This window comes from Maylandia zebra, linkage group LG1, assembly GCF_041146795.1.
Source record: "Maylandia zebra isolate NMK-2024a linkage group LG1, Mzebra_GT3a, whole genome shotgun sequence".
NCBI classification, from domain to species: Eukaryota; Metazoa; Chordata; class Actinopteri; order Cichliformes; family Cichlidae; genus Maylandia; species Maylandia zebra.
In genome coordinates this window covers 44,528,644-44,554,634 of record NC_135167.1, presented here as the reverse complement: position 1 = coordinate 44,554,634, position 25,991 = coordinate 44,528,644, and the positions used below count along the sequence as shown (strand labels likewise).

At 37.3% G+C, this 25,991-nt stretch overlaps 2 protein-coding genes across 2 annotated transcripts; both read left to right on the top strand.

The window, feature by feature from the left end:
* Positions 1 to 1,194: 1,194 nt before the first annotated feature.
* LOC143419878 (uncharacterized) lies at positions 1,195 to 5,429 on the top strand. Its single transcript, XM_076887646.1, has 3 exons — positions 1,195 to 1,669; positions 2,098 to 4,385; positions 5,426 to 5,429. The coding sequence occupies exons 2-3, from the start codon at positions 2,905 to 2,907 to the stop codon at positions 5,427 to 5,429; spliced, it is 1,485 nt and encodes a 494-aa protein (XP_076743761.1). The 5' UTR covers positions 1,195 to 1,669; positions 2,098 to 2,904.
* A 1,187-nt stretch (positions 5,430 to 6,616) lies between these two features.
* On the top strand, positions 6,617 to 10,126 carry LOC143419782 (uncharacterized). The gene is made up of 2 exons (XM_076887240.1): positions 6,617 to 9,734; positions 10,057 to 10,126. The coding sequence occupies exons 1-2, from the start codon at positions 6,664 to 6,666 to the stop codon at positions 10,079 to 10,081; spliced, it is 3,096 nt and encodes a 1,031-aa protein (XP_076743355.1). The 5' UTR covers positions 6,617 to 6,663; the 3' UTR covers positions 10,082 to 10,126.
* Positions 10,127 to 25,991: the final 15,865 nt, after the last annotated feature.

Below are 25,991 nucleotides of genomic sequence, written 5' to 3'. Positions count from 1 at the left end.
GCTCCCAGGCTGACCTAGAAACTCACTTTTCTCTCCCTGTCTGTGTGTGTGTGTGTGTGTGTGTGTGTGACAGAGAGAGAGAGAGAGAGAGAGAGAGAGAGAAAGGCTTTTAATGGGATGATCTCATTCTAAGATTCAAATTCAATATATTTAGACTGGTTGACTGAATTGGATCTTGTGTGTGTGTCTCTCTGTGCATGTGTGTTTTCTTATGTGTACATATTTGTGATTGTGTGGCTGTTATAGATTTTTTTGCTGATTTTTTTCATTTAACAAGTATAGTTGAGGGACCTTCAGCATGTTCATCATTTTTTCTGTTTAAGTTATTACTATTGTGCTAAATCATACTATTTCTGCTATTTTATAAGATTTGTGCCAAATACCGTATTTCTGCCAAATATAGTATTTCTGATTAATTATAGTTTTTTCTACCAAATCATAGTACAGTATTTCTGCTTTTTATAGGGTTTGTGCTTAATATAGTATTTCTGCTAAATTATAGTATTTCTGCTTTTTATAGTATTTGTGCTAAATTATAGTATTTCTGCCAAATTATAATATTTGTGCTAAAACATAGTCTTAATTTAAAATTACAATATTCATAGTTCATCACAGTGTCTCTGGTAAATCACAATATTTCTGCTCTGTTGTACTATTTTTCTAAATCATAGTGTTTCTGTAATGTTTAAGTATTTTTGGCTAAATATATTCTTTCTGTTATCTTATACTATTTCTCCTAAATTCTTGTATTTTTGAGAAGTTATCATGTTTCTGGTAAGTTACAATATTTCTGCTAAATTCTGCTATGCTATTGTATCTCTGCCAAGTATTATGTTTCCTCTAAGATATTGCAGTTCTGCTAAGTTATTCCATTTTAGCAAACTTCTTTTGCTTCTGCAAAGTTTTTACAATTTCTGCAACTTTTCAGCTTTTTCAGCTACTTTTTGCATACAGCTTCAGCTTTAAGCATCCACACTGCATTTTCGCAGGAAATGCAAATTTTTCTAGTTATTAGTGTGAATGCTTGAAAAGCATTCACAGTATTGTTATTCGAATCTTTATTAGTGTGAATGCTTGAAAAGCATTCACAGTATTGTTATTCAAATCTTTATTATTATTATTATTATTATATTTTATCTATTCCGTACGTTTTTTGTAATCCTATGTTAACTGACAAAAATAATATTCCTGTGATATTTCTTGCCGGTCAGTGAGACAAAAGTAAGAAATTAGCTTTATTATTGCCATTGTGGCTCAGTTTTAACAGTAAGAGTGCTAGCGCTAGCAGCATTGCTAGCGCTAGCAGCATTGCTAACGCTAGCTGCAATGCTAACGCTAGCTGCAATGCTAACGCTAGCTGCAATGCTAACACTAACTGAAGTGCTAATGCTAGCCGGAATGCTAGCGCTAGCAGCAATGCTAAGGCTAGTAACAGTCTAACAGTAGCCTTACATAAGTGGCAATACTTCAGTTAACTAGTTTGAATTGTAAAATGACTGCTGTATCAGTTGGTGTGCTATATTACTCTATAATTACCCTGCTGACTAGAAGTTCAGTGTATCATGTCGTGTGGGCTTTGTATTTCTGTTAGTCTGATAACACTGTACAGACAACTAACGTATTATTTCTCGTTTCTTTCAGGAACCTGACTGACACTGTGCTTTGCCTGGTAGGTGTGCACATACTGTAAGAGAAGTAGACCAAAATAAAAAAATTATATGACTAATATAAGCTGTAAAGTGATGGGTTCAAACTTTGTGCTAGACCTTTTAAACACAATTTTATAATAAATACACATAAGTGCAGCTTAACAATTGGGCTAAAATATTTTTTTCGTACATTTTTGTAGTCACACTACATGTGATTAATTAATGATTCACTCAATCATATTTGTATTTAAAAATATTATTGCTGAATTTAATTAAATATTTATTCTTTTAAAAAGTGCCCAATTATGCAACTTTTTGCACATGGCAGCCGACAACAGTTTAGCTTGAATATTTGTTTTGTCCTTTTGCAGTAGTCACATTTAGTTCATACAATTACCATGTGATATAATTTTAATAAAATTATTTTTTTTTCTTGTTTTTTGTTCAGAGTGTGTAGAAGAAGAAGAACAAGGACCAGATCTCCAGTCTTCTCTCTCACATCCCAACCCCCCAACCCCTCTATCCTCTGTCCTGCTCCACCTATTGTCTCTGCCTTCTTTCCATCTGTATTTCACTCTGTGGTTTGTGAGAAATTTTGCCAAACCAACAATCCTTTTGCGGTTTGATTTAAAGCCGTGTCTTTCCTGCTCTGTCTGTTCTCTCTGCTAAATTTTCTCTCTACCTGTTTTTCACTCTTGGCTTGCTGCTGAAAAACGCCAAGCCAACAAAGCAATAAAGAGTGCATATTTTGCCTCAACCTATGAACAAACTGAACAAACAAAGAAAAATCTGCGGTTTGATTTAAAGCCGTGTCTCTCCTGCTCTGTCTGTTCTCACTGCTAAATTTTCTCTCTACCTGTTTTTCACTCTTGGCTTGCTGCTGAAAAACGCCAAGCCATTAAAGCAATAAAGAGTGCATATATTGCCTCTACCTGAGAACAAACTGAACAAAGAAAACTAATTCACGGTTTGATTGTGATTTCCCAGCCGTGTCTCTCCTGCTCTGCCTGTTCTCTCTTCTAAATTTTCTCTCTACCTGTTTTTCACTCTTGGCTTGCTGCTGAAAAATGCCAAGCCAATAAAGAGAGTGCATAATATTCTCTCAACTGAAGAACAAACTGTCAAACGAAAGACAACTGTTTAAGACAAATAAAAACTGAAATATAAAAACAAAGACAACATCTCCTGGTGTGTGCCACTCTTATCTTGTGAACATATTTTCTAAAGACTAAGAAACACTTGCAGGTGTGTGAAAATGCCAAGGAAGCAGAAAAAGTCACAAGCTGCAAAACAACGCTGGAAAAAGTTTCATGAGTTTCACAAAGTACCAACATGTGAACAAGCTGAGTTTGATTTTCCTCAGAGCTCTGCAGAAGACAGTGTGTCTACAAAGACCAATTCTGACAGTGTCAAACAGGCAGGTCAACATGTTCCTGCACATGTACAACAGGTATCTTATGCTGATGCTGTAAAGAGTGGACTGCAGCATAAAGTTAATGAACAACATGAGGTGTCAAGTGCCCCACAGGTGGGTTATGCTGACTTTTTGAAAAGAGGCTGTCACAGTGATGTGGCAGGACCATCTCATGCAGAAAGAGTGAACCTTGAAAACCAGCCCTCTGTTATACATGTCTGTGCATCTCGCAGCCAGGCTCATCCTAAATATGGAGACTCCAGAAACAAGCAGTGCACATGTAACTCACTCACATTTCTTGCTTTCCTTCATGAGAATGAAAACATGACTACAGCTGACCTTAATCTGGTCTTGGATAAAGGTGATGTGATGTACAAAGAGGCCAAGAAAAGATTTCCTAAAAATATTCATTTGGCAACCGATGAGCTGCCAGACAAAGTTGATGCTCGCTGGTCTATGTATGATGTCGACATGACACAGCCTTCCCGGTATGGGACATTTGAAGAACCTCCAGAGGAAGCAGTAGATACCTTTCTCAGCTTAGAAGCAGGACTGAGCTGCCTGTTGTCAGATGTGCAGTATGCCTTATTGATTATGAGTGGATTGTGTATCGCAGTGTTCAGATCCACATCAGGCAAATATGGTTTCTTTGATCCACACTCCAGAACACCCAGTGGTCTTCCTCTATTACTACAGTCACGTAATCGTGGTACAGCTGTGATGCTGAAATTCACACTCCTCAGTGACATGATTAAGAGGATCCAAGATTCTTATGAAATGATGGAGATATCACCCTCTTGTAACTATGAACTGAAGCCTGTGCAGTTCTACAGTATGAGCACAGTCAACCTGAGTGATACTATCACAGACACAGTCTGCAGACCAACAGCTGCCACTGCTGTGGCATCTACTCACTCTGATACAACTGTTGATGAAGCAAACTCCTCTACTCCAAGGAGAAACACAACGACTGATCTGACTGAGAACATCTTTTGTCAAATGTCCATTTGTACGCCACCGGTGAAACAAAAAGAAGTTCACGTGACTCAGTTCACATCATATGAAGATCAGAATGAACCTCCTAATATACCAACTGAAGAACTATGCAGTGAATTAAGTTTCCTTCCATCAAGTGATGCTTTTTCATGTCAATCAAATGCTGCCATAACAAATGTTGCTGCCTGTGACCTTTCTGATATAGTTTTACAAAAACTGAAAAAAGTTAATAAACAACAAAGGCACAAAATGAAAAGAAGATTAATGGCATCAGAGAAACCCAGAAATCAGAGAAAAGAAAACCAAAAAAGGAGAGAACAACAAAAGTATGCTTCAAATAAAGATTACAAAGAAAAGAAAAAATCTTGCGCAAGCGAGGCATATAAAAACAATCCTGAAGTTAAACAAAAACAACAACAGTATATGAAAAGACGTTACTGTGAAAATGATGAATTCAGAAAGAAACAAAAACAATATGTTAAAAAACGTTTTTCTGAGAATGCTACAGTTAGAAAGAAACAACAACAATATATTAAAAGACGCTACTGTGAGAACGATGAATTCAGAAAGAAACAACAACAATATATTAAAAGACGCTACTGTGAGAACGATGAATTCAGAAAGAAACAACAACAATATATTAAAAGACGCTACTGTGAGAACGATGAATTCAGAAAGAAACAACAACAATATATTAAAAGACGCTACTGTGAGAACGATGAATTCAGAAAGAAACAACAACAATATATTAAAAGACGCTACTGTGACAATGCTGACTTTAGACAAAAACAAAAAAACTATATAACTAAAAGGTATCAAGAAAACCCTGAATTCAGAGAGAGACAGAGATCTCGAGTGACTCAGCGTTATGCACGTGACAATGCATTCAGAGTAAGACACAGACAACTAATGAAACAACTAATGCGAGACAGGTATCAAAGTAATCTTGCATTCAGGATTATGCACAACATGAGATGTGCAATGAAAATAAAAAGGAAATACAGATGGGTGAACAGACAAACCCAAGAGAGTGACAACAGTGTGATCAACGAGGCCATATCTGTGTTCAAATCACAAATCAAAGCTGGACCATCATACCCATGTACTGTATGCTTCAAGGCTTCATTTCCAAACCAAGTGCGACCCTGCACAAGGTCAAAGTATGTCAAAAACCCACATGTAGTTGCAACATGTTTGACAGGAAAGTTTGTTCATGTTTGTGATGAAAACTGCAGAAATGAGCAGTGCAAAGTGCCTGATGAGAGAAAGAGAGAGTGGATATGTCACACCTGCCACGATCATCTTAAAAATGGATCCATGCCAGCACTTGCTGTTGCCAATAAGTTGGATCTTGCTGATATTCCAGCTGAACTTTCTGATCTCAACATACTGGAGAGACATCTCATAGCCAAGTGCATACCATTTGCCAAGATCATTCCTCTTCCCAAAGGCAGACAAAGAGCAATTAGAGGAAATGTGGTCTGTGTCCCATCAGAGGTACAGGAAACTGTTGAAACACTACCTCGACTGAGAATTAATTCTCAGGTGATCAGAGTAAAATTGAAGAGACGCTTGTCTTACAAAGGTCATCAGCTGTTTCAGACTGTAAGCTGGTCTAAACTTGTGCAAGCACTGCATAAACTCAAGCAGATTCATCCACAGTATAAGGATGTGAGCATCAGAGATGATGCTGAGCTGTGTGATCCAACTCTTCCTGATGAAGATGATGAGGATGATGATGATGAAAACATGAATGAGGACGATTATGATGAGGCTGATTTAATGGAAATTGACAGCTGTGAGAAAAATGCACTGAGTGAAGCACAAAATATAAATGAACAGGACATTGACATGTTACCCTGTGATGGTGAACAATCGCATGAACAGATGAGAGATGATTCAGAGCAAGCAGATGGACTGACTAATGGTGGTTTTGCACTCGAGTCCTGTTTGCAGCCCCCTGATGTGGCTGAGGAGATATTATGTTTCAGTGAAGGAATCTACTCTGTTGCTCCTGCAGAGAGAAACAATCCAATAAGTTTTTTCAAAACACCTAAACTGGAGGCCATGGCCTTCCCTGTGCAGTTTCCTACAGGCCAAAACACACTTGATGAAAGAAGGCTGATCAAAGTATCCCCCAGTGGGTATTTCAAATCAAGACTTTTCTGCATTGATGATCGTTTTGCCAAAGACACAAACTATTTATTCTTTGCACAGTTTGTGACTGAAATACACTTGGCTACATCCAGCATGACAGTACAGTTAAGGAAGGCAAAGCCTCTGACCAGAGATGGTAGAAAAATAACCTCAGGCATGTTACAAGATAAACATGAGGTGGAGAAACTGGTGCGAAATAAAGATGCAGTGAGATTCATGCAGCCTCTGAGAGGAACCCCAGCCTATTGGGAGAAAACAACAAGAGATCTTTTTGCCATGATCAGACAGTTGGGAACTCCCACGTTCTTTTGCACATTTTCAGCTGCTGAAATGCGCTGGCCTGAAGTGATCGAGGCAATAACAAGGCAGCAAGGTGAACAAGTGAATTTTGAAGGACTCGACTGGTCAGCAAAGTGTGACATCCTGAGAAGCAATCCTGTCACAACAATGCGCATGTTTGACAAGAGAGTTGAAGCATTATTCAGAGATTTACTCTTATCTCCTGCAGAGCCACTTGGCAAAGTCATTGACTACTTTTACAGAGTTGAGTTTCAGCACAGAGGAAGCCCACACATACACTGCCTCCTGTGGGTAGAAGGTGCTCCTGTGTTTGAGGAGGATGATGAGCAAACTGTTCTTGATTTTATAAACAAATACATCACAGCTCAGCTGCCTGATCCACATAAACAACCTGAACTGTACAAAAAAGTAACAGAAGTGCAAAAACACAGTAAGAACCACACAAAGACGTGCTTTAGGAGTTTAAGCTCCGGGTGCCGTTTTGGTTTTCCCAAACCACCCTGCAATGAGACAATGATCACAAGACCCAGTGAGGATGATGCACTGGAAGTAGAAACGGCAAAGAACAAGCTCAGACCACTGAACCAGCTGCTGAATGAACCTGAAACTGCTTCCATGAGTTTAGAGCAGCTCTTGGAAAGATGCAAGTTGACACATGCAGAATATGAGAGATACCTGAATAAAATGAACATGAGGAGTACGATCATACTAAAGCGTGATCCAAAAGACTCTTGGATAAACGGCTATAATCCACATCTGCTTGAAGCCTGGAACAGTAATATCGACATAAGCTTTGTTTTAGATGCTTTTGGTGCTGCAAATTATTTAATGAAATATATATCAAAAAAAGAGGGCGGGCTATCTGAGTACCTGAAAACTGTCATTGAGAACTCCCATAAGGACAGTGTAAATGAGTGCGATGAAATGAGAGCCGTCATGCAGGCATATTCAAAGAAGCGAGAGATCAGTGCACAGGAGTGTGTTGCTCGTGCATGTGGTCTTCACATGAAGCAATGTTCACGTGCTGTAATATTCATTCCAACTGATGATAATCCTGTGAAAATGAGTCGTCCCCTGTCAGTTCTGGACAACACAACACCTGAGTCTTCCAATGTTTGGATGACATCTTTGAATGACAAATACAAAGCCAGACCTGAAACACCAGAGTATGAGGAGATGTGCATGGCAGACTTTGCTGCTACTTGCAGGATTGTCTATGGCCAACAGAAAAAAGGTAAAGATGTTTTGCCCCTTCTCAATGAGATGGGGTTTGTGCAAAGGCGCAAAAACAATAAGCCTGCTATCATCAGATTTCACCGCTGCTCACAAGAAAAACATCCAGAGCAATATTACGGAAGACTGCTTAAACTGTACCTTCCTCATCGTTCAGACCACGAACTGAAAACACCATCGTTGCCAACCTATCAGGCTTTCTATGGTGCTGGCTGTGTACAGCTACCAGGTACTGACCATCTTGAGTACGTGCAACACATTGTCAAAAGAAACAGAGAAAAATATGAGAAAAACAGTGAGGAGATCGAGAGCGCTGTTGAGGAATATGAGCAGAACAGAGGTGTGACTGACGAATGGTGTAATCTGGCACCTGAATCAGATCTCGTAAGGTTGCCACTTGTCGAACAAGAAAGAGAGCGAGACAATGAAAATGAACAGGAAGATGTGCCCGACTACAGCCGTCAGGCTGATGCTTCAACAGAAGTCAGAGCCATCAGGGAACCCCCTGCTATTGATCCCACATTGTTACGTCAGATGTTTCAGAATCTGAACAAGAAGCAAGCCTGCATATTTTATGCAGTTAGAGACTGGTGCATTAAAAGAGTCTGTGCTCTAAATCCAGAGCAGTTTTTCTTTTATATTAATGGTGGTGCTGGAACAGGAAAATCACATCTTATCAAATGCATCTACTCAGAAGCATCTAAGATACTGAGCAAAGTGCCCAGATATGCAGACGACGTTGACATATCAAAACCCACCGTCCTGTTAACTGCTTTCACTGGGACTGCAGCTTTTAACATTTCTGGAACAACACTGCATTCTCTTCTCAAGCTGCCTAGAAGCTTAAAACCTCCCATTCAGGGACTTGGCAATCAGCTGGATGAAGTCAGATCAGAACTTTTGAATGCTGAAATAATCGTCATTGACGAAGTGTCTATGGTGTCAAGACATCTGTTTGCATATGTAGATGCAAGACTCAAACAGATCAAAGGGACTCGGAGACCCTTTGGAGGCATGTCAGTCATTGCTGTCGGAGACTTCTATCAGCTACCCCCAGTGCGACAGTCTAAACCTCTCTGTGTGCACGACCCGTCTGAGATCGACCTGTGGCGGGAGCATTTTCAGATGATCACTCTGACTGAGATTATGCGTCAGAAAGATGATGTTGTCTTTGCTGAGATGCTGAACAGAATTCGTGTAAAAGGAAAGTTGGATGAGCTTTGCGAAGCAGATAGAAATTTGTTGTTACAGGCCATAACTGAACCAGCCCATTGTCCGACTGATGCATTGCACATTTTTGCAACTAATAAAGAAGTGGATGCACACAACTCTTCAACACTGGCTCTGCTCCACACTCATATCATTGACATCCATGCAGATGATTATAGAAAAGATCCTAGAACTGGCAGAATGGCACTTCAAGACAGACCATTGAAAGGAGGTAAAAACGAGTTACCAGACACACTGAAAGTTGCAGAAGGAGCTCGTGTCATGCTCACCAGAAACATTGACATACAAAATGGTTTGGTTAATGGAGCTTTTGGAATACTACTTAGAGTAGTTTACTCTGAAAATGACCAACACATCATCAAGCTTGGACTTAAAATGGATAATGAGACATCTGGAAAGAATAACCGCACACCAGCAGACGATATGGTGTACATTGAGAGAGCAGAGGAGAATCTGAAGCAGAAAGGAGTGGTACGAAGACAGTTCCCAGTGAAGCTGGCCTTTGCATGTACAATACATAAGGTACAGGGTATGACAACTACATCAGCTGTTGTCTCTCTTAAGAGCATTTTTGAGCCCGGCATGGCCTACGTAGCTGTCAGTAGAGTGACGTCTCTCAGTGGACTGTATCTTCTTGATATGGAGGAGAAAAAAATATTCACCAACCCAGAAATCACTGCAGCGCTTGAGAACATGAGACAAGCCAACCTTGATGACATGATGCCTCTTCTACACGTGAGGCAAACACTGAGCAGGTCAGAGGTTTTCACCATTGTTCATCATAATACAGAGGGACTGCCAGCTCACATTAATGACATCAAAAGTCACCATGAATTGTGTCTAGCAGATGTTTTGTGCCTAACAGAAACACACCTGCGGGGCTCTTTTGTCGCAGAGAGTCTCCACTTGGAAAATTACAATTTGTTCAAACGCAACAGACACCTGTCCTACACAAACTTTCCCCAGATGGCAAACAGAAGTGGTGGTGGAGTTGCTGTTTATGTGAAAAGTGACATTCAAGTGCATGAAAAACAGTACATCCATAATGTAACTGACCTTGAATTTCTGGCTTTAAAGGTTGAAGCACCAGTCAGTGCTCTGATTGCAGTTGTATACAGACCTCCAGACTACACTCTGAGGCCATTCCTGAAAAACCTGGTAAGCCTATTAGACTCATTGGAGATCATGGACTGTCATCCCATCATAGTTTGTGGTGATTTTAATGAGAATGTTTTATCCAGTGCAAACAAACTAATCCTGGAGCTGTTTGAGTCTAGGGGATACGCACAGGTCATCACTGCCCCTACCACAGAGAAGAACACACTGCTTGACCTAATTTTCATTTCTCAGTCAGATCGATGTCTCCATTCTGGAGTCATGAAGACATACCATAGTTACCATGACCCAGTATACTGTGTATTGTCCTGTGATGATTCATGATCTAGATCTTTGAATACAGTAAGTAATATCTATATTTTTGAATGACTTAAGAAAGTAGAGCGATATTTAAAAGTTGACGCCCTGCATTGCAGTATAATGTTTGAATTGTTTACATAAAATACAATTACATGAATTAAGTAATGATATCAGTAAAAGATGACAATTTTATTTATTACAGAAAATCTAAAATTCACTAACAGTAACCTATAAATGTCAGAAAAATCAAATATAGCAGTTTAAAATGAATAGTGTAGGCATATCCTCTCTGCAGCCAGGCTTCAACATCCTGCCAGGCTGCCCCAGTCTCACTGTGGCTGGGAGGGAGGGAGGGTGGACCAGAGGATTGCCTACACAACACATAAATGTTCAACAGCTTCTTCATTGTTTCTGAGAGAACAATAATGACTAAAGGTTGCTTTTTAAAAAAACAAACAAACAAACAAACAAACCTAATTACAGCAATAATGACAGTTAAGCCACTTTATGTGTGCCTCTATTTTGAAATACTATTTACAAAAATATTATTATTTTGGTTTGTTATAAACTTTAAACTTTTTCAAAAGTACACAATTATATTTTTGGACAAATTTTTCTATGAAACATAAATTTTTATGAGCTTTTATCATGTTTCTGGCCAGCGCAATCATCAGGGTGGGTCTGGGTTGATAACTGCACATTTCTGGCCAGAAATGTTTCAGCAGTGTTACATATGTAGTGCATATGTTACACTTGCTTTCTGTTACCAGCTGATACCCTACATTTGTATAGACATTTGATGGTGTGAGGTTAGGGAGTTGAGTGGGGGGGGGGGGGGGGGGGGGGGGGGGGGGTACGGTGGGAGTTGAGGGGGGGGGGTTTTCTTTCCTGTTAGGTTTCCTTTGTTTTTCTTTTTTTTTCTTTTTAAGAGAGACACAGTCCTCCTGTGTCTTCTCCAATCTTCACATGTAAAATCCAACAATGTGAAGCACATAGCAGCCAGAAACTGTAATGCCACAGATCAGAGAAACTTCATCATCACCATCTTCATCGCCATACGATCAGAGCGTGAGACTTCACATCTGGAGCACAGGAGAGATTCTGTGATAAGTCTTCCTTCTAGCTTGTCCCACAAGCAGTCGGTGAGATTTACTAACAACAAAAAGGGTTAATGACATTATTTCCATGAAAACATGTATTCATTCTTTGTGAAGTGTTTAAATTGTGTTTTCACTTGACCTTAGGAGTGTTAGAGTGTATTGTAATGTCTGTACTCAGGTGTTTCCCTCTGTGATCCATCCCCTTCAGAGCCGAGACACTCAGGACTGAACAGACTGCACAGTTTCTGTGACTGAGCCTTCTTTGAAACCACTCATGATAGAAGGGCTTCATATTTGCAGCAGCACTACTACAGGTATTCAGTTTATTACAGGATGTGTTTGTTTCTTAGGACCAGCTCTGAGTGCACACTACCTAACATATACACCTTTCTGTTTATTACAAACCAACTACTCTGGATCATACGGCCAGTTGGCAGGAATGTTGCTGCAGGAAAACATCCCTGGAGATCACCATCATTGTCAGACTGACTGTGCCTCCTCTGTGCAGTGTCAAGATCCTCCCTAAATGAGTGTGTAAGTTGACATTTTCATTATTTTATTCCCTTTGACAAGACAAGTATCACTGATATTTACATTTACAACTACATATTCCTGTTTTCTGCTCTTCTTTTAAAGTCCTCAGCTATCCTGCTTCTGTGCTGCTTGCCACACATCAAACACTGGCCGGATGACAGGGAGGATCCACTCTGAAGTCACTGGACATGATGAGGATCATATGGGACTTCATAGTTTCACAGAAACGTTGTGCTCTGTGATTACAGGTTTTAAATGGACATAATGACTGCCTCTCTCTGATCAACAGGCTAAAGGATTGTTGTCATTGTTAGTGCTCTGTACAATGTATGCTTATTTAGTATTTCATCACAGAGCAAACCTTTATTTATTTAACATATTTTTATTTTGTTTTAATGTTGAATTAACTGTGGGGATTTTTTTAAGTGGGCACTCGGGATGTCATATGACCAGAAATGTGGTAACTGGAATTCAACGTTATGGAAGAAAAAATCTGCTAAGAACAAAACACACACAAAACCCCCCAAGAAAATTCAAATTCATTCCATGTAATCCAATCTAAAACATTTTAAACTGCTGAACAGCAACACAAACAGTGTTAAAAAACAGTGTTAACAGAAGGATTATGATGATTTTGTACCAAAGTTTCAGGTCACATGGCACACCTAGTGTGTAGTGTGGGGTATCAGCTGGTAAGTATAGGGTTTTTTTCATATTTGTGTACTTAGAGTTTAGATAGATAAAGCCTTGTGTATAATAATTAGTCATAACCACAACTCAAAGTCAGGGACTAACTAATTTTGGGACTTTGTGTCTGAGCCCAGGTTAAAACACTGTGTAAAAAAGCATTTAGTGGCATGGCTGAACAATGCTGTATTGATACTTATTTATCCATGTTCACAAAAAGGACTAATGTGTTTATTTGATTATTTGCACGTGTTAAACTGTTTCACCACCTTAGGCTTTCATTTGAGTTTACTCAAAAATCTCTATACAGTTCTCTTTTACCACTGTGTGGACTCTGTTTACATTAAAACATAAAGAAGAATGAGTAATAAAAAGATGTGTAGACAGATTAAGTAGACCGATAGAAACAGCTGTTCAGCCATGTTCTAAGAAACCAACACAATTTAAAGGTTCAGGATTGTGGTTTTAAAAGTTGAATTTTCATGTATTTCATATCTTGCTTATTATTTTTTATTTAGTTATTTAATTTAGTTATTTTTATTTATTCTACTAGTCCTTTTCAGAAAGAAGCTGTAAAATATGACTTAAGAATTTTTTTTTATTTTCTATGACATACAAAACAAATTGATGTATGTAATACTATTAAACATGATATACACATGTGTATATGTCTGAAAAACATTATGCTGTATATTAAAGTTTGCATTTTCTCCAGAATTTTTGTTCATCTTTTAAGTTCATTTCAGTTAGAAGAATTTGAACTTTTAATATTCATTCAGAGATTTTCTGACTCTAAATTTTCTTTTGTCATTACTCATTTTTTTATTATTTACATTTTAAACATGTTTAGCTTTTTTCCAACTTCTTCTGTGTGAACATCAGCTTTCAAAAGTTCTGCACTTTTGTTTTCACTTTAAAAATTCTGTATTTTCCAGCTCATTCAGAATTTTTAACTTAACATTCAGTAATTAATTCATTTCAGTGCATACATTCAGATTCAAGCATTCACACTGCAGTTTCTTCAGAAAATGCACTTTCTAGTTAGTGTGAATGCTTGAAAAGCATTCACAGTATTGTTATTCGAATCTTTATTAGTGTGAATGCTTGAAAAGCATTCACAGTATTGTTATTCGAATCTTTATTATTAGTGTGAATGCTTGAAAAGCATTCACAGTATTGTTATTCGAATCTTTATTATTAGTGTGAATGCTTGAAAAGCATTCACAGTATTGTTCTTCTAATCTTTATTATTAGTGTGAATGCTTGAAAAGCATTCACAGTATTGTTCTTCTAATCTTTATTATTATTATTATATTTTATTCTGTATTCCGTACGTTTTTTGTAATCCTACTCCTTCAAAACCGTTCAACTTAGAAAAACCATTCAAACACCGTTAGATTCCTATTCTTTTGGACAACACTGCTTCTATTTTTCATATTTTTAACATTTATATTTTTAATTTTATTCAACTTTATTCAACAAAAATTTATAATGTATTTCAATGGGGAGACCCTTCAAATCCTCATTCAACTTACTCATTTTTAAACTCTTACTACTTCCACATACATTGACATAGAGCCACCATTCAAACTTTAAAACGAAGACAAGACATTCAACTATTCAACTTGTATTTATCTTTTCAATATCTATTATACTTTTTCTTCAGTTCCAGTTTAAGTTTCATGATGTTTTTTCACCCGTTTCAGAGTTTATAATGGGTGTGTATGGGACGGAATGTTGGGGCTAGAGTGAGACAGCTCAACTGCTAGAGTGAGAGGAGCAAAAAAATTAATCTTAAAATCTTTTTTAAAACTGCTGCTGTGTCCACAGCGTTTGCTCTACAGGTATGATTTTACCCTCAAAACGTAGCCATGGCTGTCCTCTTTCATCCAATGTGTTTACTATTGTACTAGGTGTTATGGTTCTTTCATAAATGCCACCAATGCACAGCCTCCTCCCTCCAACTCTTCCATAGACTCTAATGTTAAAATGGCTCAGAAGGTTCGTTTGAAAATCAGAAGAGCATGGTGTCTTTCCACTGTCACCACGTCCATATAATAAGCTCCACAGGCATGAAAACTGAGAATTAGGTAGACTAGACATTGCTGTCGCTCACGGTGAAAAAATTTTGTCAATACAACTTTTACTTTTCATTTGGGAGCGATTTGTTTCGGCCTGACTTTTCTGTTCATTTTAAGCAGCAAAAGTGAGGTGCATGTCTGTGTGCGTGTGTATGGAGCCCTTGGGTGCGGTCACTATAGCAACCAGGCTCACACCTGCCTGCTTAACGAGCTCTCTCTCTCACTCTGCCAAAATTCATCTTAAACACTTCTCTTTCAACTGCTGCTGTGTCCACAGTGTTAAAGCCATCATTTTACCCTCAAAACGTCGCCATCGTTGTTCTTTTTCCAACATCTTGTCTTTCAAAGCTCAGAGATGTAAACTTTTTAAACTGTGTGGGTCCAAGTGGAGGGATCACATTTTAGTCATTCAGTGATTCAAAGAATATGACCTTTTAATATTCTTTCAGATGTTTTCTGACTCTAAATGTTCTTTTCTCATTTCTTAGGTTTTTCTAATTTACAATTAAAACATTTTCAGCTTTTTTCCAACTTCTTCTTCTGTGTAACCTTCAGCTTTTAGCAGTTCAGCACTTTTGTTTTCAGGTTAAATTCGGGTTTTTTTTTTTTTATCTCATTAAAAAAGTTTTAACTCAAAATTCAGCAATTAATTCATTTCAGTGCATACATTCAGATTCAAGCATTCACACTGCAGTTTCTTCAGAAAATGCACTTTCTAGTTATTATTATATTTTATTTTTCCGTACGTTTTTTGTAAGCCTACTCCTTCAAAACCGTTCAACTTAGAAAAACCATTCAAACACCGTTAGATTCCTATTATTTTGGACAACACTGCTTCTATTTTTCATATTTTTAACATTTATATTTTTAATTTTATTCAACTTTATTCAACAAAAATTTATAATGTATTTCAATGGGGAGACCCTTCAAATCCTCATTCAACTTACTCATTTTTAAACTCTTACTACTTCCACATACATTGACATAGAGCCACCATTCAAACTTTAAAACGAAGACAAGACATTCAACTATTCAACTTGTATTTATCTTTTCAATATCTATTATACTTTTTCTTCAGTTCCAGTTTAAGTTTCATGATGTTTTTTCACCCGTTTCAGAGTTTATAATGGGTGTGTATGGGACGGAATGTTGGGGCTAGAGTGAGGCAGCTCAACTGCTAGAGTGAGAGGAGCAAAAAAATTAATCTTAAAATCTTTTTTAAAACTGCTGCTGTGTCCGCAGCGTTTGCTCTACAGGTATGATTTTACCCTCAAAACGTAGCCATCGCTGTCCTCTTTCATCCAATGTGTTTACTATTGTCCTAGGTGTTATGGTTCTTTCGTAAATGTCACCAATGCACAGCCTCCTCCCTCCAACTCTTCCATAGACTCTAATGTTAAAATGGCTCAGAAGGTTCGTTTGAAAATCAGAAGAGCATGGTGTCTTTCCACTGTCACCACGTCCATATAATAAACTCCACAGGCATGAAAACTGAGAATTCAGTAGACTAGACATTGCTGTCACTCACGGTGAAAGAATTTTGTCAATACGACCTATACTTTTCATTTGGGAACGATTTGTTTCGGCCTGACTTTTCTGTTCATTTTAAGCAGCAAAAGTGAGGCGCATGTCTGTGTCCGTGTGTATGGAGCCATTGGGTGCGGTCACTATAGCAACCAGGCTCACACCTGCCTGCTTAACGAGCTCTGCCTGCCACTGTACCAAGATTCATCTTAAGCACTTCTCTTTCAACTGCTGCTGTGTCCACAGTGTTACAGCCATCATTTTACCCTCAAATTGTCGCCATTATTGTTCTCTTTCCAACACCGTGTCTTTCAAAGCTCAGGCATTTAAACTTTTTAAACTGTGTGGATCAAAGTGGAGGGATCACATTTGAGTCATTCAGTGATTCAAAGAATATGACCTTTTAATATTCATTCAGATGTTTTCTGACTCTAAATGTTCTTTTCTCATTTCTTAGGGTTTTCTAATTTACATTTAAAACATTTTCAGCTTTTTTCCAACTCCTTCTTCTGTGTAACCTTCAGCTTTTAGCAGTTCAGCACCTTTGTTTTCAGGTTAAATTCGTTTTTTTTTTTTGTTTTTTTTAATCTCATTCAATATTTTTAACTCAAAATTCAGCAATTAATTCATTTCAGTGCATACATTCAGATTCAAGCATTCACACTGCAGTTTCTTCAGAAAATGCACTTTCTAGTTATTATTATTATTATATTTTATTTTTCCGTACGTTTTTTCAAAGCCTACTCCTTCAAAACCGTTCAACTTAGAAAAACCATTCAAACACCGTTAGATTCCTATTCTTTTGGACAACACTGCTTCTATTTTTCATATTTTTAACATTTATATTTTTAATTTTATTCAACTTTATTCAACAAAAATTTATAATGTATTTCAATGGGGAGACCCTTCAAATCCTCATTCAACTTACTCATTTTTAAACTCTTACTACTTCCACATACATTGACATAGAGCCACCATTCAAACTTTAAAACGAAGACAAGACATTCAACTATTCAACTTGTATTTATCTTTTCAATATCTATTATACTTTTTCTTCAGTTCCAGTTTAAGTTTCATGATGTTTTTTCACCCGTTTCAGAGTTTATAATGGGTGTGTATGGGACGGAATGTTGGGGCTAGAGTGAGGCAGCTCAACTGCTAGAGTGAGAGGAGCAAAAAAATTAATCTTAAAATCTTTTTTAAAACTGCTGCTGTGTCCGCAGCGTTTGCTCTACAGGTATGATTTTACCCTCAAAACGTAGCCATCGCTGTCCTCTTTCATCCAATGTGTTTACTATTGTCCTAGGTGTTATGGTTCTTTCGTAAATGTCACCAATGCACAGCCTCCTCCCTCCAACTCTTCCATAGACTCTAATGTTAAAATGGCTCAGAAGGTTCGTTTGAAAATCAGAAGAGCATGGTGTCTTTCCACTGTCACCACGTCCATATAATAAACTCCACAGGCATGAAAACTGAGAATTCAGTAGACTAGACATTGCTGTCACTCACGGTGAAAGAATTTTGTCAATACGACCTATACTTTTCATTTGGGAACGATTTGTTTCGGCCTGACTTTTCTGTTCATTTTAAGCAGCAAAAGTGAGGCGCATGTCTGTGTCCGTGTGTATGGAGCCATTGGGTGCGGTCACTATAGCAACCAGGCTCACACCTGCCTGCTTAACGAGCTCTGCCTGCCACTCTGCCAAGATTCATCTTAAGCACTTCTCTTTCAACTGCTGCTGTGTCCACAGTGTTACATCCATCATTTTACCCTCAAATTGTCGCCATTATTGTTCTCTTTCCAACACTGTATCTTTCAAAGCTCAGGCATTTAAACTTTTTAAACTGTGTGGATCAAAGTGGAGGGATCACATTTGAGTCATTCAGTGATTCAAAGAATATGACCTTTTAATATTCATTCAGATGTTTTCTGACTCTAAATGTTCTTTTCTCATTTCTTAGGGTTTTCTAATTTACATTTAAAACATTTTCAGCTTTTTACCAACTCCTTCTTCTGTGTAACCTTCAGCTTTTAGCAGTTCAGCACCTTTGTTTTCAGGTTAAATTTGTTTTTTTTTTGTTTGTTTTTTAATCTCATTCAATATTTTTAACTCAAAATTCAGCAATTAATTCATTTCAGTGCATACATTCAGATTCAAGCATTCACACTGCAGTTTCTTCAGAAAATGCATTTTCTAGTTATTATTAGTGTGAATGCTTGAAAAGCATTCACAGTATTGTTATTCTAATCTTTATTATTATTCTATTTTATTATTATTATCTATTCCGTACGTTTTTTGAAAGCCTACTCCTTCAAAACCGTTCAACTTAGAAAAACCATTCAAACACCGTTAGATTCCTATTCTTTTGGACAACACTGCTTCTATTTTTCATATTTTTAACATTTATATTTTTAATTTTATTCAACTTTATTCAACAAAAATTTATAATGTATTTCAATGGGGAGACCCTTCAAATCCTCATTCAACTTACTCATTTTTAAACTCTTACTACTTCCACATACATTGACATAGAGCCACCATTCAAACTTTAAAACGAAGACAAGACATTCAACTATTCAACTTGTATTTATCTTTTCAATATCTATTATACTTTTTCTTCAGTTCCAGTTTAAGTTTCATGATGTTTTTTCACCCGTTTCAGAGTTTATAATGGGTGTGTATGGGACGGAATGTTGGGGCTAGAGTGAGAGAGCTCAACTGCTAGAGTGAGAGGAGCAAAAAAATTAATCTTAAAATATTTTTTAAAACTGCTGCTGTGTCCACAGCGTTTGCTCTACAGCCACCATTTTACCCTCAAAACGTAGCCATCGCTGTCCTCTTTCATCCAATGTGTTTACTATTGTCCTAGGTGTTATGGTTCTTTCATAAATGTCACCAATGCACAGCCTCCTCCCTCCAACTCTTCCATAGACTCTAATGTTAAAATGGCTCAGAAGGTTCTTTTGAAAATCAGAAGAGCATGGTGTCTTTCCACTGTCACCACGTCCATATAATAAGCTCCACAGGCATGAAAACTGAGAATTCAGTAGACTAGACATTGCTGTCGCTCACGGTGAAAGAATTTTGTCAATACGACTTGTACTTTTCATATGGGAACGATTTGTTTCGGCCTGACTTTTCTGTTCATTTTAAGCAGCAAAAGTGAGGCGCATGTCTGTGTACGTGTGTATGGAGCCCTTGGGTGCGGTCACTATAGCAACCAGGCTCACACCTGCCTGCTTAACGAGCTCTCTCTCTCTCTCTGCCAAGATTCATCTTAAACACTTCTCTTTCAACTGCTGCTGTGTCCACAGTGTTAAAGCCATCATTTTACCCTCAAAACGTCGCCATCGTTGTTCTTTTTCCAACATCTTGTCTTTCAAAGCTCAGAGATGTAAACTTTTTAAACTGTGTGGGTCCAAGTGGAGGGATCACATTTTAGTCATTCAGTGATTCAAAGAATATGACCTTTTAATATTCATTCAGATGTTTTCTGACTCTAAATGTTCTTTTCTCATTTCTTAGGGTTTTCTAATTTACATTTAAAACATTTTCAGTTTTTTTCCAACTCCTTCTTCTGTGTAACCTTCAGCTTTTAGCAGTTCAGCACCTTTGTTTTCAGGTTAAATACGTGTTTTTTTTTTGTTTTTTTTTTAATCTCATTCAATATTTTTAACTCAAAATTCAGCAATTAATTCATTTCAGTGCATACATTCAGATTCAAGCATTCACACTGCAGTTTCTTCAGAAAATGCACTTTCTAGTTATTATTATATTTTATCTATTCCGTACGTTTTTTGTAATCCTACTCCTTCAAAACCGTTCAACTTAGAAAAACCATTCAAACACCGTTAGATTCCTATTCTTTTGGACAACACTGCTTCTATTTTTCATATTTTTAACATTTATATTTTTAATTTTATTCAACTTTATTCAACAAAAATTTCCCAAAATTTCCCATGTATTTCAATGGGGAGAACCTTCAAATTCTCATTCAACTTATTCATTTTTAAACTCTTACTACTTCCACATACATTGACATAGAGCCACCATTCAAACTTTAAAACGAAGACAAGACATTCAACTATTCAACTTGTATTTATCTTTTCAATATCTATTATACTTTTTCTTCAGTTCCAGTTTAAGTTTCATGATGTTTTTTCACCCGTTTCAGAGTTTATAATGGGTGTGTATGGGACGGAATGTTGGGGCTAGAGTGAGGCAGCTCAACTGCTAGAGTGAGAGGAGCAAAAAAATTAATCTTAAAATCTTTTTTAAAACTGCTGCTGTGTCCGCAGCGTTTGCTCTACAGGTATGATTTTACCCTCAAAACGTAGCCATCGCTGTCCTCTTTCATCCAATGTGTTTACTATTGTCCTAGGTGTTATGGTTCTTTCGTAAATGTCACCAATGCACAGCCTCCTCCCTCCAACTCTTCCATAGACTCTAATGTTAAAATGGCTCAGAAGGTCCGTTTGAAAATCAGAAGAGCATGGTGTCTTTACACTGTCACCACGTCCATATAATAAACTCCACAGACATGAAAACTGAGAATTAGGTAGACTAGAAGCTGCTGTCGCTCACGGTGAAAGAATTTTGTCAATACGACTTTTACTTTTCATTTGGGAACGATTTGTTTCGGCCTGACTTTTCTGTTCATTTTAAGCAGCAAAAGTGAGGCGCATGTCTGTGTACGTGTGTATGGAGCCATTGGGTGCAGTCACTATAGCAACCAGGCTCACACCTGCCTGCTTAACGAGCTCTGCCTGCCACTGTGCCAAGATTCATCTTAAGCACTTCTCTTTCAACTGCTGCTGTGTCCACAGTGTTACAGCCATCATTTTACCCTCAAATTGTCGCCATTATTGTTCTCTTTCCAACACCGTATCTTTCAAAGCTCAGGCATTTAAACTTTTTAAACTGTGTGGATCAAAGTGGAGGGATCACATTTGAGTCATTCAGTGATTCAAAGAATATGACCTTTTAATATTCATTCAGATGTTTTCTGACTCTAAATGTTCTTTTCTCATTTCTTAGGGTTTTCTAATTTACATTTAAAACATTTTCAGTTTTTTTCCAACTCCTTCTTCTGTGTAACTTTCAGCTTTTAGCAGTTCAGCACCTTTGTTTTCAGGTTAAATTCGTTTTTTTTTTTGTTTTTTTTTAATCTCATTCAAGATTTTTAACTCAAAATTCAGCAATTAATTCATTTCAGTGCATACATTCAGATTCAAGCATTCACACTGCAGTTTCTTCAGAAAATGCACTTTCTAGTTAGTGTGAATGCTTGAAAAGCATTCACAGTATTGTTATTCGAATCTTTATTATTATTATTATTATTATTATTATTATATTTTATTTTTCCGTACGTTTTTTCAAAGCCTACTCCTTCAAAACCGTTCAACTTAGAAAAACCATTCAAACATCGTTAGATTCCTATTATTTTGGACATGACTGCTTCTAATTTTCTCATTTTTAACATTTATATTTTTAATTTTATTCAACTTTATTCAACAAAAATTTCCCATGTATTTCAATGGGGAGACCCTTCAAATTCTCATTCAACTTACTCATTTTTAAACTCTTACTACTTCCACATACATTGACATAGAGCCACCATTCAAACTTTAAAACGAAGACAAGACATTCAACTATTCAACTTGTATTTATCTTTTCAATATCTATTATACTTTTTCTTCAGTTCCAGTTTAAGTTTCATGATGTTTTTTCACCCGTTTCAAAATTTATAATTGGTGTGTATGGGACGGAATGTTGGGGCTAGAGTGAGACAGCTCAACTGCTAGAGTGAGAGGAGCAAAAAAATTAATCTTAAAATCTTTTTTAAAACTGCTGCTGTGTCCGCAGCGTTTGCTCTACAGGTATGATTTTACCCTCAAAACGTAGCCATCGCTGTCCTCTTTCATCCAATGTGTTTACTATTGTCCTAGGTGTTATGGTTCTTTCATAATTGTCACCAATGCACAGCCTCCTCCCTCCAACTCTTCCATAGACTCTAATGTTAAAATGGCTCAGAAGGTTCGTTTGAAAATCAGAAGAGCATGGTGTCTTTCCACTGTCACCACGTCCATATAATAAGCTCCACAGGCATGAAAACTGAGAATTAGGTAGACTAGACATTGCTGTCGCTCACGGTGAAAGAATTTCGTCAATACGACTTTTACTTTTCATTTGGGAACGATTTGTTTCGGCCTGACTTTTCTGTTCATTTTAAGCAGCAAAAGTGAGGCGCATGTCTGTGTACGTGTGTATGGAGCCATTGGGTGCGGTCACTATAGCAACCAGGCTCACACCTGCCTGCTTAATGAGCTCTGCCTGCCACTGTACCAAGATTCATCTTAAGCACTTCTCTTTCAACTGCTGCTGTGTCCACAGTGTTACAGCCATCATTTTACCCTCAAATTGTCGCCATTATTGTTCTCTTTCCAACACCGTATCTTTCAAAGCTCAGGCATTTAAACTTTTTAAACTGTGTGGATCAAAGTGGAGGGATCACATTTGAGTCATTCAGTGATTCAAAGAATATGACCTTTTAATATTCATTCAGATGTTTTCTGACTCTAAATGTTCTTTTCTCATTTCTTAGGGTTTTCTAATTTACATTTAAAACATTTTCAGTTTTTTTCCAACTCCTTCTTCTGTGTAACCTTCAGCTTTTAGCAGTTCAGCACCTTTGTTTTCAGGTTAAATTCGGTTTTTTTTTTTGGTTTTTTTTTAATCTCATTCAATATTTTTAACTCAAAATTCAGCAATTAATTCATTTCAGTGCATACATTCAGATTCAAGCATTCACACTGCAGTTTCTTCAGAAAATGCACTTTCTAGTTAGTGTGAATGCTTGAAAAGCATTCACAGTATTGTTCTTCTAATCTTTATTCTTATATTTTATTATCTATTCCGTACGTTTTTTGAAAGCCTACTCCTTCAAAACCGTTCAACTTAGAAAAACCATTCAAACACCATTAGATTCCTATTCTTTTGGACATGATTGCTTGTATTTTTCTCATTTTTAACATTTATATTTTTAATTTTATTCAACTTTATTCAACAAAAATTTCCCATGTATTTCAATGGGGAGACCCTTCAAATTCTCATTCAACTTACTCATTTTTAAACTCTTACTACTTCAACATACGTTCACATAGAGCCACCATTCAAACTTTAAAACGAAGACAAGACATTCAACTATTCAACTTGTATTTATCTTTTCAATATCTATTATACTTTTTCTTCAGTTCCAGTTTAAGTTTCATGATGTTTTTTCACCCGTTTCAGAGTTTATAATGGGTGTGTATGGGACGGAATGTTGGGGCTAGAGTGAGGCAGCTCAACTGCTAGAGTGAGAGGAGCAAAAAAAATAATCTTAAAATCTTTTTTAAAACTGCTGCTGTGTCCGCAGCGTTTGCTCTACAGGTATGATTTTACCCTCAAAACGTAGCCATGGCTGTCCTCTTTCATCCAATGTGTTTACTATTGTACTAGGTGTTATGGTTCTTTCATAAATGTCACCAATGCACAGCCTCCTCCCTCCAACTCTTCCATAGACTCTAATGTTAAAATGGCTCAGAAGGTTCGTTTGAAAATCAGAAGAGCATGGTGTCTTTCCACTGTCACCACGTCCATATAATAAACTCCACAGGCATGAAAACTGAGAATTCAGTAGACTAGACATTGCTGTCACTCACGGTGAAAGAATTTTGTCAATACGACTTTTACTTTTCATTTGGGAACGATTTGTTTCGGCCTGACTTTTCTGTTCATTTTAAGCAGCAAAAGTGAGGCGCATGTCTGTGTACGTGTGTATGGAGCCATTGGGTGCGGTCACTATAGCAACCAGGCTCACACCTGCCTGCTTAACGAGCTCTGCCTGCCACTGTACCAAGATTCATCTTAAGCACTTCTCTTTCAACTGCTGCTGTGTCCACAGTGTTACAGCCATCATTTTACCCTCAAATTGTCGCCATTATTGTTCTCTTTCCAACACCGTATCTTTCAAAGCTCAGGCATTTAAACTTTTTAAACTGTGTGGATCAAAGTGGAGGGATCACATTTGAGTCATTCAGTGATTCAAAGAATATGACCTTTTAATATTCATTCAGATGTTTTCTGACTCTAAATGTTCTTTTCTCATTTCTTAGGGTTTTCTAATTTACATTTAAAACATTTTCAGTTTTTTTCCAACTCCTTCTTCTGTGTAACCTTCAGCTTTTAGCAGTTCAGCACCTTTGTTTTCAGGTTAAATTCGTTTTTTGTTTTTTTTTTTAATCTCATTCAATATTTTTAACTCAAAGTTCAGCAATTAATTCATTTCAGTGCATACATTCAGATTCAAGCATTCACACTGCAGTTTCTTCAGAAAATGCACTTTCTAGTTAGTGTGAATGCTTGAAAAGCATTCACAGTATTGTTCTTCTAATCTTTATTATTATATTTTATTCTGTATTCCGTACGTTTTTTGAAAGCCTACTCCTTCAAAACCGTTCAACTTAGAAAAACCATTCAAACATCGTTAGATTCCTATTATTTTGGACAACATTGCTTCTATTTTTCTCATTTTTAACATTTATATTTTTAATTTTATTCAACTTTATTCAACAAAAATTTCCCATGTATTTCAATGGGGAGACCCTTCAAATTCTCATTCAACTTACTCATTTTTAAACTCTTACTACTTCAACATACGTTCACATAGAGCCACCATTCAAACTTTAAAACGAAGACAAGACATTCAACTATTCAACTTGTATTTATCTTTTCAATATCTATTATACTTTTTCTTCAGTTCCAGTTTAAGTTTCATGATGTTTTTTCACCCGTTTCAGAGTTTATAATGGGTGTGTATGGGACGGAATGTTGGGGCTAGAGTGAGGCAGCTCAACTGCTAGAGTGAGAGGAGCAAAAAAATTAATCTTAAAATCTTTTTTAAAACTGCTGCTGTGTCCGCAGCGTTTGCTCTACAGGTATGATTTTACCCTCAAAACGTAGCCATGGCTGTCCTCTTTCATCCAATGTGTTTACTATTGTACTAGGTGTTATGGTTCTTTCATAAATGTCACCAATGCACAGCCTCCTCCCTCCAACTCTTCCATAGACTCTAATGTTAAAATGGCTCAGAAGGTTCGTTTGAAAATCAGAAGAGCATGGTGTCTTTCCACTGTCACCACGTCCATATAATAAACTCCACAGGCATGAAAACTGAGAATTCAGTAGACTAGAAGCTGCTGTCGCTCACGGTGAAAGAATTTTGTCAATACGACTTTTACTTTTCATTTGGGAACGATTTGTTTCGGCCTGACTTTTCTGTTCATTTTAAGTAGCAAAAGTGAGGCGCATGTCTGTGTACGTGTGTATGGAGCCATTGGGTGCGGTCACTATAGCAACCAGGCTCACACCTGCCTGCTTAACGAGCTCTGCCTGCCACTGTACCAAGATTCATCTTAAGCACTTCTCTTTCAACTGCTGCTGTGTCCACAGTGTTACAGCCATCATTTTACCCTCAAATTGTCGCCATTATTGTTCTCTTTCCAACACCGTATCTTTCAAAGCTCAGGCATTTAAACTTTTTAAACTGTGTGGATCAAAGTGGAGGGATCACATTTGAGTCATTCAGTGATTCAAAGAATATGACCTTTTAATATTCATTCAGATGT

What these genes read in the sequence shown, in the direction of transcription:
- LOC143419878 (XM_076887646.1), top strand. Translation starts at nt 2,905, where the DNA reads ATGCCAAGGAAGCAGAAAAAGTCACAAGCTGCAAAACAACGCTGGAAA.
- LOC143419782 (XM_076887240.1), top strand. Translation starts at nt 6,664, where the DNA reads ATGCGCATGTTTGACAAGAGAGTTGAAGCATTATTCAGAGATTTACTC. An exon ending in GTGAGGCAAACACTGAGCAG is followed by an intron (nt 9,735 to 10,056) that starts GTCAGAGGTTTT and finishes CTGGCTTTAAAG; the next exon opens with GTTGAAGCACCAGTCAGTGC.